We start from the raw sequence: 13,218 nt of genomic DNA, 5'->3' as shown, positions 1-13,218 counted from the left end.
ATCAATTATGTGCAAAGAATTATACTCAAATTTTGCCATTACTTAACTGAAAAACATCAGAGAAGGAGAAAATCTTATTAATAAGAATAAATATCAAATTCTGCAAGGAATTCTATCTTTATTCTGAATGTCATAAAATAATGGTTAGCAATTCATTAATAAATAAGAAGTTCCTTCTGTAAACACACACACACACACATGCACGCACATATATATGTTCATGGCATTGCTAGGGATTTACAGAATAAACCTTTTTTTACTTATCTAACTGAGTTTTCCAAAATAGAATTTTCTTTAAACCCACTAGATATATAAATTAATTTTGAGTTAAGAGTTTATGAAATTCTGACACATTGTTCATTCTATTCGTGATTTCCTGGCAAACAGCCATGTAGGTGTCAACTATTAACAATTATTTCAGCTTTTTTTGACCAAATCACTTTTATTTGCCTCTACCATCTTTGCCAGAAAGCCACCCACACAACTGTCTAAGTTACCTACCTTCACACTGAATATTTCTACATTACCCTCTGGCAATGTCAAAGTAATCTTCGCACTATCAATTTTGTGGGATGAATTCTATTGACTCTCTTAAAGATGATCCCCTTCTGTTTAGTACTTGCTATGAGGATGACTAGTTCTACATACTAGCAAAATGCCTGATGCTCCAGGGTCTAAGACATAGACTTACAGTGTTTCTAAAATGTACAAGATTTAATATTGAACATTGTATTTCCAATCATGGGATTCTTTCTTATCATTTTCAGAGGTCAAGGTTTCTGCAGCTTTAGCAGTTTTTCAGCTTTTTTTAAAAAGGTTATTTTCTGCCACAGAAGAGTTCTGATATATATCCTCTCTTTAAGCTTTCCTCTATGCAGGTTCCATCCCCCAACTCTCCAGGGCCTCAGGGAAAAAAAGCATGATTCATATAAAAGCTTGCTCTTTCTAACTTCTTCAGTTTAAGTAGGATTTCAGTCTCAGCTTTTTCTGAATTGAGAATTGTGGACAAAGTTATCTACTTAGCTATTACTATACATTTGCAAATATCAGTCCATCTCCCACAGAAGAATCTATTGTTTTTTTTTTTTTTACTTCATTTCTTAAGTTACTAAAGCCTCACTCTGAGGCTGTCCTTGGAGTATATATGTCATTCTATAAGAGATAAAGGAACTATATAACAAAGTGACAGAATCATAGAACATTATGGTTAAAATTTACCAGAGAGGCTACCTAATCCAGCTCTGAATCATGAATACTCTCTAAAATGTCCCTTACAAGTAGTTATCTTGCCTTGCTTAAAGATTTCCAGTGACTGAGAGCTTACTGTCTGAGGCAGGACATCCCATTTTTCCCAGCTCTAATTGGTAGGCTGCTTTTTTCAACCTTGAGTCAGTACCGACCCCATCTATAAGGTCCATCCACAAGTTTTCACTCTGCTTTGTAAGGGCAAGCAGAAAATGTTCTGCTTTATTTCCATAGAAAAGCTCCATTAAGGTCATCAACCATGCCCACACAACTGTTCTCTTCTGTACCATAAACAGTCCTAGTATTTCAAATGGAGTCTCACAAAATGTAGTTCCAAGTCCCTTATCATCCTCATCCCTTTCTTCTGAGTAGGTTCTATATTGTGAATATCATTCCTATTCTGAGCATGATAGCAAGACAAACATATTTTTTGTTCTAAATAATTAGCTTCCCTTAATTTGGTTAAAGATTTTGGCTTTCATGTAATTTTGTTGATTAATATTTAGTTTGCAGCCTACAAGTTCAATGCTCTACAATCTTAATTAGTGGTTCATCAAATGATTCCAGTCTTATTGCATATATTTTGTACCACCAATGGAATGTATAATATAATTTCCACTCAAAACAGACACCTTAGATATCACTCTACCTTAAAAACTGAGAATAGAGGTATAGCTTGATAAAATGGAAGAAATCTAGGAGATAATCTTATTTAATGCCCTCATTTTACAAATGAGAAATTTATGCTCCAAAATGCTAAGCGATTTGCTTCACAATATAATATCATGTGATGGCAAAGCTAGGACTTAAATTCCTATGTATTGATTCCTATTCTAGTGTCCTTTGTACTATACAATACTTCACCTTTTATAGGTGTTGTAGGATATTAATGAGGGAAAACAACCTTAATGTTTCCTTTCTGTGCTCAGGATTTCCAAAGTACCTGCCACAAAGTATGGTCTAGCACACTGTCACAATCCAGCTTTCCTGCTCAACTCCTGGGTTCTGACCATGATTGAGAAGCTATCAAGGCAGAAATTCGAGGAAAAGACAAGGCCTCTAAGTTGCAGAAGCTAAAACATCCCCAGGAAGGCAAAACCTTCCAGAAGGCAAAGAGGCACTATTTTCTTTCCCTCATTTTGTTCCCCCTTCCAGCCAAAGATCACCCTCTCTTTTCCCAAATCATTGTATGTGTATGTTGGGGCATGGGTTTTCCCTTGGTCTTCAGGCTCACCCTGGCAGCAGCCACTCTTCAAAGTGACCCTTGAACTTCTGGGACAAGCACTATGGGAGCAGTTCTCTAGATAAAGGGGCAGGCTTGGTGAATCAAAGTCAGGCCTCTCTCATCACCCATAGGAAGGGAAAAGTTAAGAGTTCTGCTAGCCTTAGATTCTACCTAAAGAATTTTTGCAGAGGCTAATCAAGCTGAGGTAATGATGGTACCCCATCATCCCGCTCCTCATCCCCGAGTACTCTGTCTTTACTGTTAGCATCTTGTCATCAGCTCCCACTCAAAGTTCCAGGCCAGTCCCATATCTGGGCTCAGATCCCACATATTTCCTTAGGGGAAAACAATTGCTTTAGGATAACTCTTTAATTTTCCCCATACTGGGACAAATTTCCTAGGCTAGCTGATGCTCTGCTCCTGTTAGGCGTTCATCCTATTCTTGTTTCCATCTTCCAAAAATACCTACAAACACACACATGCACACACACATGTAGGTGTATTTATGTATATCTAACACATACACACATAAACCTATAATACACACATACACATATGCATATAATAAAATATATGTATTATCAACATGTAGAGGTATACATGTTTGTATGTGTATATATAATTTAACAGGGAATAACAGAACCCAGATTTTCTGACTCCAAGTCTGGTTATCTTCCTACTACATATCATTTTAATATGGAGGATAGCACATTTTCAATAAATATAGGTTGAAATCACCCTTAAAACAATATATGATATCTGTGATGCTGTCAATCTATTTCACTAGAGTTAAAACAAACAAACAAACATACATATGTGTTGAATCCATACCTATACAGACTGGAGGGCTGGGCTGCCAGAAGTAACGGTTTTCCACCTGAATGCAGGTTATTCTTTCCTCTCCTTGCAGCTCATAACCTGGATCACACTGAAAAACAACTGTATCCCCAGGTTCTCTTCCATCCCCATTTCGAGTTCCGTTCATGGGAACACCTGGATCACGACAAGCCGTGGCCACAGAACCTACCAAGAGAGAAATAGAGAAATTTTTATTTTGATTCCTCCTTAAACCTTCTGAAGAAAAATTCTTACTGCAAGTTTAGAACCCTTTATACCTCTCTGCTCTTTTGGGAAATTAAGTTAAAAATCTGTTGGTCAATTAAAATGCTTGTTTGATACCATCATTATTTTTATTTGCCATCTGCTTTAATTACTCAATTTGCTAGCATGGTTATAATATATGCATAATATTTCACTAGCTAGAGTAATAGGTAAATTCAAGATATTTTGGAAGAAGAAAGTAAAATGAAAAAGTAGGAGATGTTAATTTTCCATAAAATCATATGGTGTATTTCTAAGTATAGGCAACTCTCAATTATTCAGGTTAATGGTAGAAAGCATTTGTTTGAATTACCAGAATAGATCTACATTACATGTTCCAATTAGATGTCAAACTGTTATTAAATTAGGAAAACATTTTAAGGCCCAGCGAGTAAACTCAGAAATAGCAGGTGGAGATCTGAATTGACATTCACAATTCATGAAGCTTAATCTCTTTTCCTGTCAGCTAATTTTCAATTAAATAATTTTTAATTATTTATTTCTGACATAGAAAACAACATTTCAAGGAAACACTGATGGACAGTAAAGAACACAGAAGGAAAAAAGTCAGGTTCCTGTTTTAAAGAAAGCTATTTAGAAAGCATGACCAATATCTTTGAGAATATAAGGGGATAATGTTATATTTTAATATGGTGAATATATTGCTTAATTAGTCTCTTAAGATGGACACTTTCTCTTGGGTCTATCTTTTGTTTCCTGAAATAAGAGTATAGTTGGGCAACAGTTTATTGATTAATAACATTTCCCAAATGTGAAGCATATTTCCTAGACCATATAAGTTGCAATTAAGTATGAGATAAAAGACTAAAAGAAAATTTTTCCTTAAGTTTATGATAGATGTTTTTCAAATATGAGTCAACATCAAATATCCATAATAAAGTGTTACCTAGAGTAACTTTAAAACAGTTGACAGTTGTGGCTATGTTGAATAGGATGAAGAAAAGTAGTTTTGCTCTAGTCTATCTCCTTGATCTGTGTTACCTAAAAAAGGTAGGAGTTCAGTGTCCAACCACAACCCTCTCCAGGGTGGGGAAGGCCAATGTAAATTTCAGAGCTGATGAAGATGGAACCTAATGGAGAGGAAGACCAGTTTCTGGAGACAATGAGGTCTCAGGTGAACTAAGACGTACATTTGACTATAGAAATTCAAGAAAATAAGGGAACAATCTCTCCAAATAATGAGTCAACCCAGAGTTTAGAAGTACAAAAATAAAAAGTGACAGAATCTAGTAAAATTAAAGCTTTTGGGTTTTTTGCCTCTTGGAATTGGTAGAGTTCAAAAAGCACAGTCAATCAATAAAAGTGTCAAACAAGCACTGTGCTTGTACATTGGAGGTATAAAGAAAGGCAAAACAAAACAAAGTAAAAAAAAAACATTATCCCAATCCTCAAGTGGTTCAAATTCTAATGGAAAAGTCAACATATATACAATTATGCACATATAAAATATATTCAGAGTACATGAAAATTAATTTCAGAGGGAAGACACTATGGTGGGTGAGAGGAATGGGAAAGGGGGCTACGAAAGGACTCCGTAGAACGTGAGATTTTAGATAAGTCTTGAAGAGAGCCAGGAAAGCCAGTAGGCATAGGTAAAGAGGAAGAATATTCCAGGCATTGTAGATAGCCAGCAAAAAGGCATGGATTAGGAAGATGGGGAAACAAGGAAAAGCAAGAAGGCTGGTGTCACTGAATGATAGAGTCCATGGGGGGGCGGGGAAGTGAAAGATTGGAAAGATACGAAGAGACAAGACTATGAAGGGTTTTAATTCCAAATAAAAAATATTTTTAATACTGGAGGTAATCAGAAGTAACTGGTGTATATGGAATTGGGAGGGAGGGGAGGTGACCAGATCAAAAGGTGACTGCAATTTATAAAAATGATGTTGGCAGCTGAATGGGTCAAAGCAGGGAAAGACCTGAAGCAGAGAGATCAACTAACCAGAAGGTCATTTTAATAGTTTGGGAATAGGATGATGAGAGTCTGCACCAAGATGGTAGCTGACTGGAGGAAAGTCAAGGTGGATAGAGATTAGATATAGATATATAGATACACACATAAAACATATATACATGTATATGCATATATGTGTACACATTTGCATTTGTATACACCCTACATAAGTATATAGAGCTGCTGTGTGTGTGTGTGTGTGTGTGTGAGAATCTCTATGTTGTGAAGATAGAAACAAGATTTGGCAATGCATATTTGGGGAGTCTACATAAGATATGGGGAGGTTTGGTTTTTCTTTTTAATTAAAGAGAAGAGTTCAAAATGTGTGCAAAGGAAGGAAGGGAAAAAGCATTTATTGAAGGCTTTGCCAGGCAATTTACAAACATCTAATTTTATCTTCACAATAACCTTGGAAGGTGGTGCTATTACTATCCTCCTTTTATAGATGAAGAAATTGAGGCAGACAGAGATTAAATGCCTTGCCCCAAGTCACCCAGATAGTGTCTGAGACAGGATTTGAACTCATTCTTCCTGAATGCGGGTCCAGGTCTCTAATCACTGTGCCTTCTAATTGCCTTTTTTGTTTTTGTCACAAGCGATAAATAAAACTTTAAATAAATATTTGGGCTCTATACACAGACCCAAGAAAGAGAAATAGTGTTCAGTTATCTGTGGCTATACTAAGAAGGTGCTGCAAGGCCCATGCAGCAGTTCCACAAGCCAGGCCAGCAGCTGGTTGTATTACTGCTGAACATCTGGTGGCAGGGCAGGTACCTCACAGTTTGGCTCTAAAATCGGCCTAGGGCTCCCTTAGCAGCTGAACAGCATGTGAGTTGCCCTTGAATAGTAAGCTATTGCTATCATTCAGGGGATGGTGGCACAGTGCCCATTTTCTCTGACATGGATGTCTCAATCAAATAGTGGCAGCACAGTCAGTGGCTGGACCTGAGAGGAATCCTACACAAAGACATTGCCAATGGAGGCTACAAAGCTGAGTGGCCTCCTAGTTAATGGCTGACTTGATATTGCCAGATATGGACTGGTGGGTAACATCACTGGACTTGAATTTCCTCTACCCTGCTTAGGGTTAGCATGACACTAAGATTGCAAGCCTGGGTGATTGGGATGATGGTAGTGCCCTCAACAATAATAAGAAAGTTTAGATGAAGGGAAAATTTTTTTGAGAGGCAGTTAGGGTGGGGAACAAGTTTTGGGCACGTTGAGTTAGATCTGGTTTGAGAAGTCTAAATGGCAATTGGTGACATGGTGATAGAGCTCAAGAGATAGATTAGGGCTGGATATATAGATCTGAAGACTATTTGCATAAAGATGATAATTGAACCTATGGGAACTGATGCTCAAGACGGAGCCTGGGTACACTCGTGATCAGGGGGTATGACTCTCCAACAAAGGAGACTGAGAAGTTGTCAGTCAGATAGGAGGAAAAGTGAGAAACAGCAGTGTCACAAAAATCTAAAAATGAGAGAGTACTGAGAAGAAGAGAGAGTGATGTGGGAGGTTTGAAGAAAGAAAAAGAAGCCTGATGAGTGGGACAATGAAACAATTATGGAGGTTTAAATGATGTGTCTGGCTGCATTGAAGGCCTAAGTGTGATTTTGTAATGTAAAAGTGTAGTGGATCTAGTCAGTAGTTTTGTTATAATAGCTAATATCTATTTATCACATGAAGGTTCTCCAAACACCCTACATAAGGTATTTCATCTGATCCTCCCAACAACCTAGTGAATTAGATGCTGTTGCCAGCCCCAACTTAGGGACGAGGAAACTGAAGCTAAGAGAGGTTAAGTAGGATCGTGGAGTTAGAATTGAAGCTACTTCAGAGGTTATCACATCCAACCCTTCCTTTCACAGGTGAGGGAACAAGGGTTCAGTTAGGTAGTGTGATTTGTCCAAAGTCACACATGTAGCCAGCATCAATGCTGGGATTTGAAAATAGGTATTTTGACTCCAAAGCCAATGCTTTTTCCATGTGCCAATTGTCCAAAGTGATGTTTTAGGAAGAATTCAAACTCAGATCATTCTAACACCAAGTCCAGAACTCAATCTGCTACACCAAACAGTCCACTAAGGGTTGCTGGGAAAAACAAACAAACAAGGAAAGTCAGCTAATTAAGTCCTCTATACATTTATTTTCTAAGTTCATTCTGGCCCATCACTTAAGCACAACTCTTGTTTCCATTTTTAACGGATTCCCTATCATACTCCCCACAGTAACTCTTTCAAAACTTCTCTTTTTTTCAGCCCTGATCTCCATACTCTTCTTTCTCAACAATTGACCTGGAATGCTAGCTTTATTGAGAACACTGCTACCATTCATTAAAAATAATTACCCACATTTGTAAAACACTTTCAAGGTTCAGAAAATGATTTCCTCACAAGGACTTCTAGGGAAAAATAATTTAAGTGTTATTATTCCCTTTTTTGTGGATTCAAAACTAAATAAGTTAAGTGACTTGTACAATTTCCCGGGGCTATTAGGTGTCCAAACTAGTGTTCAAAACTAAGTTTTCTGACTCTAAGTACAGAGTTCTTTTCACTGTGTCCATTGAGAACTCCCTAACTTTTTACTCTTCCATGCCCCAAAGCCTGCCTATGCCACGATACATTTTCTGGCTTGGTGCTCCCTCAGATAAGGAAGTGTACTGAGCTTTCTATGTACCAATATTAACACTTCTATCTATACTCTTGATCCCATCCCAGCCTGTCTTTTAGAGGCCCTTTATTATTCTTTTATTCTCTCACATGTCTCTAACTACTGAATCCTTTTAATCATCCTAAAAACATACCCAGTCCACTGCCCCCCCCCATCCAAAAAACCAGCTAGTGCAGGGGGAAAAAAAACCTTTGTTTGCTACCCTCTCAAGTTATCATTCTATGTTGCAACTCCTCTTCACTGCTAAGCTTCTAGAAATATTTTTTTCTGGATTACATCCACTTCCTTCTCCACCCATTTATGGTTTGACTCCTTGCAACACAGATTTCCTTAGCACCACTTTACTAAAAATATTTTTTCCCATGCCAGTAGTGACCTTTGAAAGATCATTTATCAGGACTCCTTTCACCTTCTTGCAGCATTTGATCACATGGGATTCATTACATTATTTTGAATGGTAGGTAAGTAATTCTTATTCTAGTATTATATATGAACTAACTCCCTCTCCACTACTTATTTTCTAATTTTTCAACATATGTGTACAATGATTTATTACTTATTTTTCTATTTGTCCAAATTAAAATTGGAGTTTGAAGTCATTGTTCAAATGTAGTTTCTCTTTGTGCACTCTTGTATATTCATACTATTTCTCCATTTTCTTATGTGTTTTCTTCATCTCTTTTGTTCAAAGAATCTTAAAGCTGCCTATACATGACACTGGACAAGATAGATTCCTTTTTTATTGGTTGTTTCATTCACTCACTCACCTTCTCATCATTCCATATAAGAAATGTGTAGCATAAGCACAAATTCCTACAAAGATAAAATCCCTTCTATCACACCTTCAATGTGGTCATAGAAAGTGAAATTCTACAATGTATAAGGGACTTGTACCACACTCATGCATATATTGCCATTAACGTGTAAAGTTCATTATGAGATTGTGGAAAAGACATTTAAATGTAGTTGTCATCATGTGATTGAGTTGTAAAAATTAATATTTAATTTATCAAGAGAAGTAGTACTAGTCCCAGCTACAAAATGAGGGATTTTTTGCTATCTCAAGCTCCATTCATTCATAAAAATTTTTAATGGTCTTTCCACAGTGCCATTATTGGATTCAAAAAGATAACACATAATTTTGATGGCGATGAAATAAATTTCCCAAATGCAAGGCTTCAAAGTGTTTCACAGATTTAAATGTGTACTATGTGGAAAATGAAACGTTAATGAAATCTATGTCTAAATTTAAGGCTAATTTAGAATATGCATGCAGAGTACTCCCATCATTTTTTTTCTATTAGTTCTACTACTTATATTGACCCTTTGAAATTGCAGAGTCTGAAGAAAATTATAAATAAATTTCTCACAATATTAAAGTAGTCATGAAATGTTTTGTGAAGGAGGTAGAATCTGAGCTGATCCTTTAAGGAAGAAAAACATTTTGATAGGTAGTGATGTAGAAGTTGTGTGTGTATTTTACAGATGAGAGATGAATGACCTATGGCAATATACAACAGGATAGTGTAAGACCAGAAGGGGAATGAGCCAGTCAATATCCTAGGTTGGCTGAAATGGAGAAAGAATGAAGGAGAATAGGATGAAATAAGCCCAAGAGATGAAAACAGAGAGATATTTCCATTCACTAACCATCTGTTTATCCATATCAAGAAAGAAATCAAGCAGGATGAAAAGAACATGGTATTACAGTCAGGATTATCCTGTGCAAAGACCAAGTAGAAGAGTGATTCCCTATAGAAGGGGAGAATCTCTATGGTCAAGATGGTCTTGTTTATAGAGAATATTTTGCTGATTTCACAGAAACCTCAGGTGCTCCAGGAACTCCCTAATGATATCCCTGACTACTCAAAAGAGATTCATTTGGTACTTAAATTTCTACAGAACATGGATTAGTTCCCTTTTGTCTTTGTATCCCCCAAACCTGGGACAGGACAGCAGACAAAGGTAGTTAATTACTCACATATACATTTTTAAAATTGGAAATAATTTCAAAAAATTAACACTGTAAAAGAGTACTTTCAACAAGAAAGGAGTGTGAATGTTGTTGACTAAGACATCTTAGATGTCCCAAGTGTGTATTTGTGGTTTTCATGTAGAAGGTGCCTTTTGAGTTGTGTCTTGAAGGAATGTAGAGATTCTAGTAGATAGACATGAGGAGAACGTTCATTTCAAGCATGGTGAACTACAAATGCAAAGATGCAGGGATAGCAGAAGTGTGCATGTAATAACAAGTAGTAAGGAGAATTGTGGTTTATCAAGTATGGGGTAACATGATGAGACCTGTTTTTGAGGAATATCAGCCTGGTAGCTTTGTGGAGGATTAGCTTGAACGAAACCTAAAAGAACTGCAGAGGTTCAAATAAGGCATCAGAGAAAGGACAGACTTGAATTACGGAGACCAAATAGTAGACTTCTGCCATAGTCTAGGCAATTAATATCAAATAAACAGAAATGGGGACCACAAAACCTAACACAAGGATCCTTATACATATTGACTTAGTTTAGGTAATATCCTCTATGTTTTATTGTATTTTTAAAATTTTGTTAAATATTCTCCAAATTCATTTTAATCTGACTTGGGCAGCATTTATCAATGGGTCTGGAGCCCACTGGTTTGACTCCTCTATTCCAGGCAATAGGTGATGAGACCCAGAATATGGAAGATGATTCAGCAAAAGAGATTAAGAAATGGTTGCAGAGGAAAGACAGCCAAGACAGGGAAGTAGCTGAATGGATAGATAGATAGACAGACAGATAGATGCCCTGAGAGGAGGATGTATCCATTAAAAGAGAGTGGTCAAAAGTATTAAATACTGCAAAGATTTCAAGAAGGACTGAAAAAGATTGAGATTTATGAGATTGAGAAAAGGACAGTATATCTGGCAATGAAGAAATTATTGAGATCACTGGAGAGCGCAGTTCTTCTTCAGTGATAAGGTCAGAAACCACATTGCAAAGGATTGAGATGTGCATGGGAAAAAAGAGGAAATTGAGGCATTTTCTAGGACTTCAGCTGTGAATTGGGAGGAGATACATAAAATGGTAAATTTATATGTATATGCACTTATTTATAGGGTTTGAGACAGATTATATATATATATATATGTATATATATATTTTTTTTCTTACAGATACATGCCTACACACACACACACACACACACACACACACACACATATATATATATGTATATATATATATATATATATATATATTCACATATACACACAGTATACGGAATAGAAAACTATCTCAATAAGTCTGGAAGACTTCATAGCCTGTCTCAAGAAGCATACTAGCTTTATGATCCTGGGCCAGTTACGCAACTTTAAGATATAAAGTTGCAGAATAGTTGTCAGTATACATTGAGAGAGATAGTTTCCTCACAGCAACTTACCTACACTAGTAAAATAACATATTTGTGCTCACACACACACACACACAGCCATAAGTATAGAGAAAAAATTAGAGATAAACAAAGATGTAGAAAATCACACACGGACAGACACTATAAAATATATTAATGTTAGACTTTGACCAGGAAGTCATGGGCATGAATTCTACTGGTAGCATTTGCTAGCTCTATGACTAGGGGAGAGTCATAAACTCTTTGAGATTTAGTAAAATCTCTAAAACTATAAGTCTCTTAAGCATTTAAATCCCAGTGAAAAGGTACTGTATTACATCCCTCATGGCCAGCAAATTCTAACACCTTATTCCTTCACTCCCTGTGATATGTTCACAAATATACATGTCCATATGCTTCCATATGTACACATATAAATTTGATGTTTATAAACTTTTATGCCCATGTATGTTTATGTGCATGTGCGCATACACACACACATGCACACACACTTCTATTAAAGTACTTTTGTGGCTGAACTTGGTGGGTAGAGCGAACCCTGTGTTCTCAAAGGCCATAGGAGTGAAGAGCAAGGTCCAATGGCTGGCAGCAACCTGGACTTCAAATATAAATCTGTAGTATAAAACCAGTCTAAACTTAGACAAGCTCTTCACCAGAAGGTTGGACACGAGGTAGGGGGTGGAAGTGGGAACAGCAATTCACAAAGATAGTCTTAAAGTGTAAAGAAATTGCGATCTATGTTGGTGGAGGGAGTACCCCAACTGATAAAAACCATTTTTAAAGCACATAAATAAACAAATATGATATAATATATGTATCTATTTAAATATATGCCTAGTTTTCAATAAGAAAAGTCTCCAGAAGATTATTTTCTATAATACATGAAAAAGTAAGGCTAGGCTGCAGTCAACTCTTTAGATTTACAGGGTTTTACATTTGTCCTTTCTATATTTGTACCTTTATGTTGAATATTGTATAAGAAATGTCACTGAATTTTAGGAACAGTAATAAATTTGCATTCAAAGGGAAACCAGGCTGAATAAGAGCAATACTCTACCTGGAAAGAAAATTCAATTCATGGTCAAATAATTTAGCAAGTGTTTGAAGTGCAGAAGACAAGACAGAAGTACATTTCACTTTGGAGGATTTTGCCCTTGATAGAACCCTTGCTTTGTAGAATATCCATCAATCTTTTAAAAAATGTTCAACATCATTAGTAGGCCTGAACACTGGCAGCTACTCAGAAACATTGGCTATGTATAGAAGTTCATTATGATTCCACAGATACTACATAATGATATGGCAAGTTAGGCTAAAGTAAATGACAGCATGTCAGAGACACTACCCATCATCAGAGGAGTGAAACAGGGCTGCTTAATAAGCGCAGATTAATCCATCTACTTTGCCTAGTTCTGTTCATGGGATGAATGAGAAATCAATAAGCTGATATTAGAATACATGTCATAAAACTATGAAAAAATTCCCAGCTCAAGAAGTTCTTGAGACATAAAAAATTTAAATTCCATTATCTGTGTACACGCACAAACACACACACAAACATACACACATATATACATCGAATTGGAGACATGACAGTTCATGAACTTTGTG

General features: G+C 36.4%; 1 protein-coding gene across 3 annotated transcripts in view; it reads right to left on the bottom strand.

Annotated features, from left to right (window-relative positions):
- The window catches only part of CSMD3 (CUB and Sushi multiple domains 3), a 1,625,828-nt gene that overhangs the window by 353,771 nt on the left and 1,258,839 nt on the right, over positions 1 to 13,218 (bottom strand). For all 3 annotated transcript variants that reach the window (XM_036758935.1, XM_036758944.1, XM_036758952.1), the window contains one exon: positions 3,302 to 3,493. In XM_036758935.1, coding sequence (XP_036614830.1) covers positions 3,302 to 3,493 — 192 coding nt within the window. The remainder of the gene's footprint in view (positions 1 to 3,301; positions 3,494 to 13,218) is intronic.

This window comes from Trichosurus vulpecula, chromosome 1 (assembly GCF_011100635.1).
Source record: "Trichosurus vulpecula isolate mTriVul1 chromosome 1, mTriVul1.pri, whole genome shotgun sequence".
Taxonomy (NCBI): domain Eukaryota; kingdom Metazoa; phylum Chordata; class Mammalia; order Diprotodontia; family Phalangeridae; genus Trichosurus; species Trichosurus vulpecula.
This window is presented reverse-complemented; position numbering and strand designations above follow the sequence as displayed.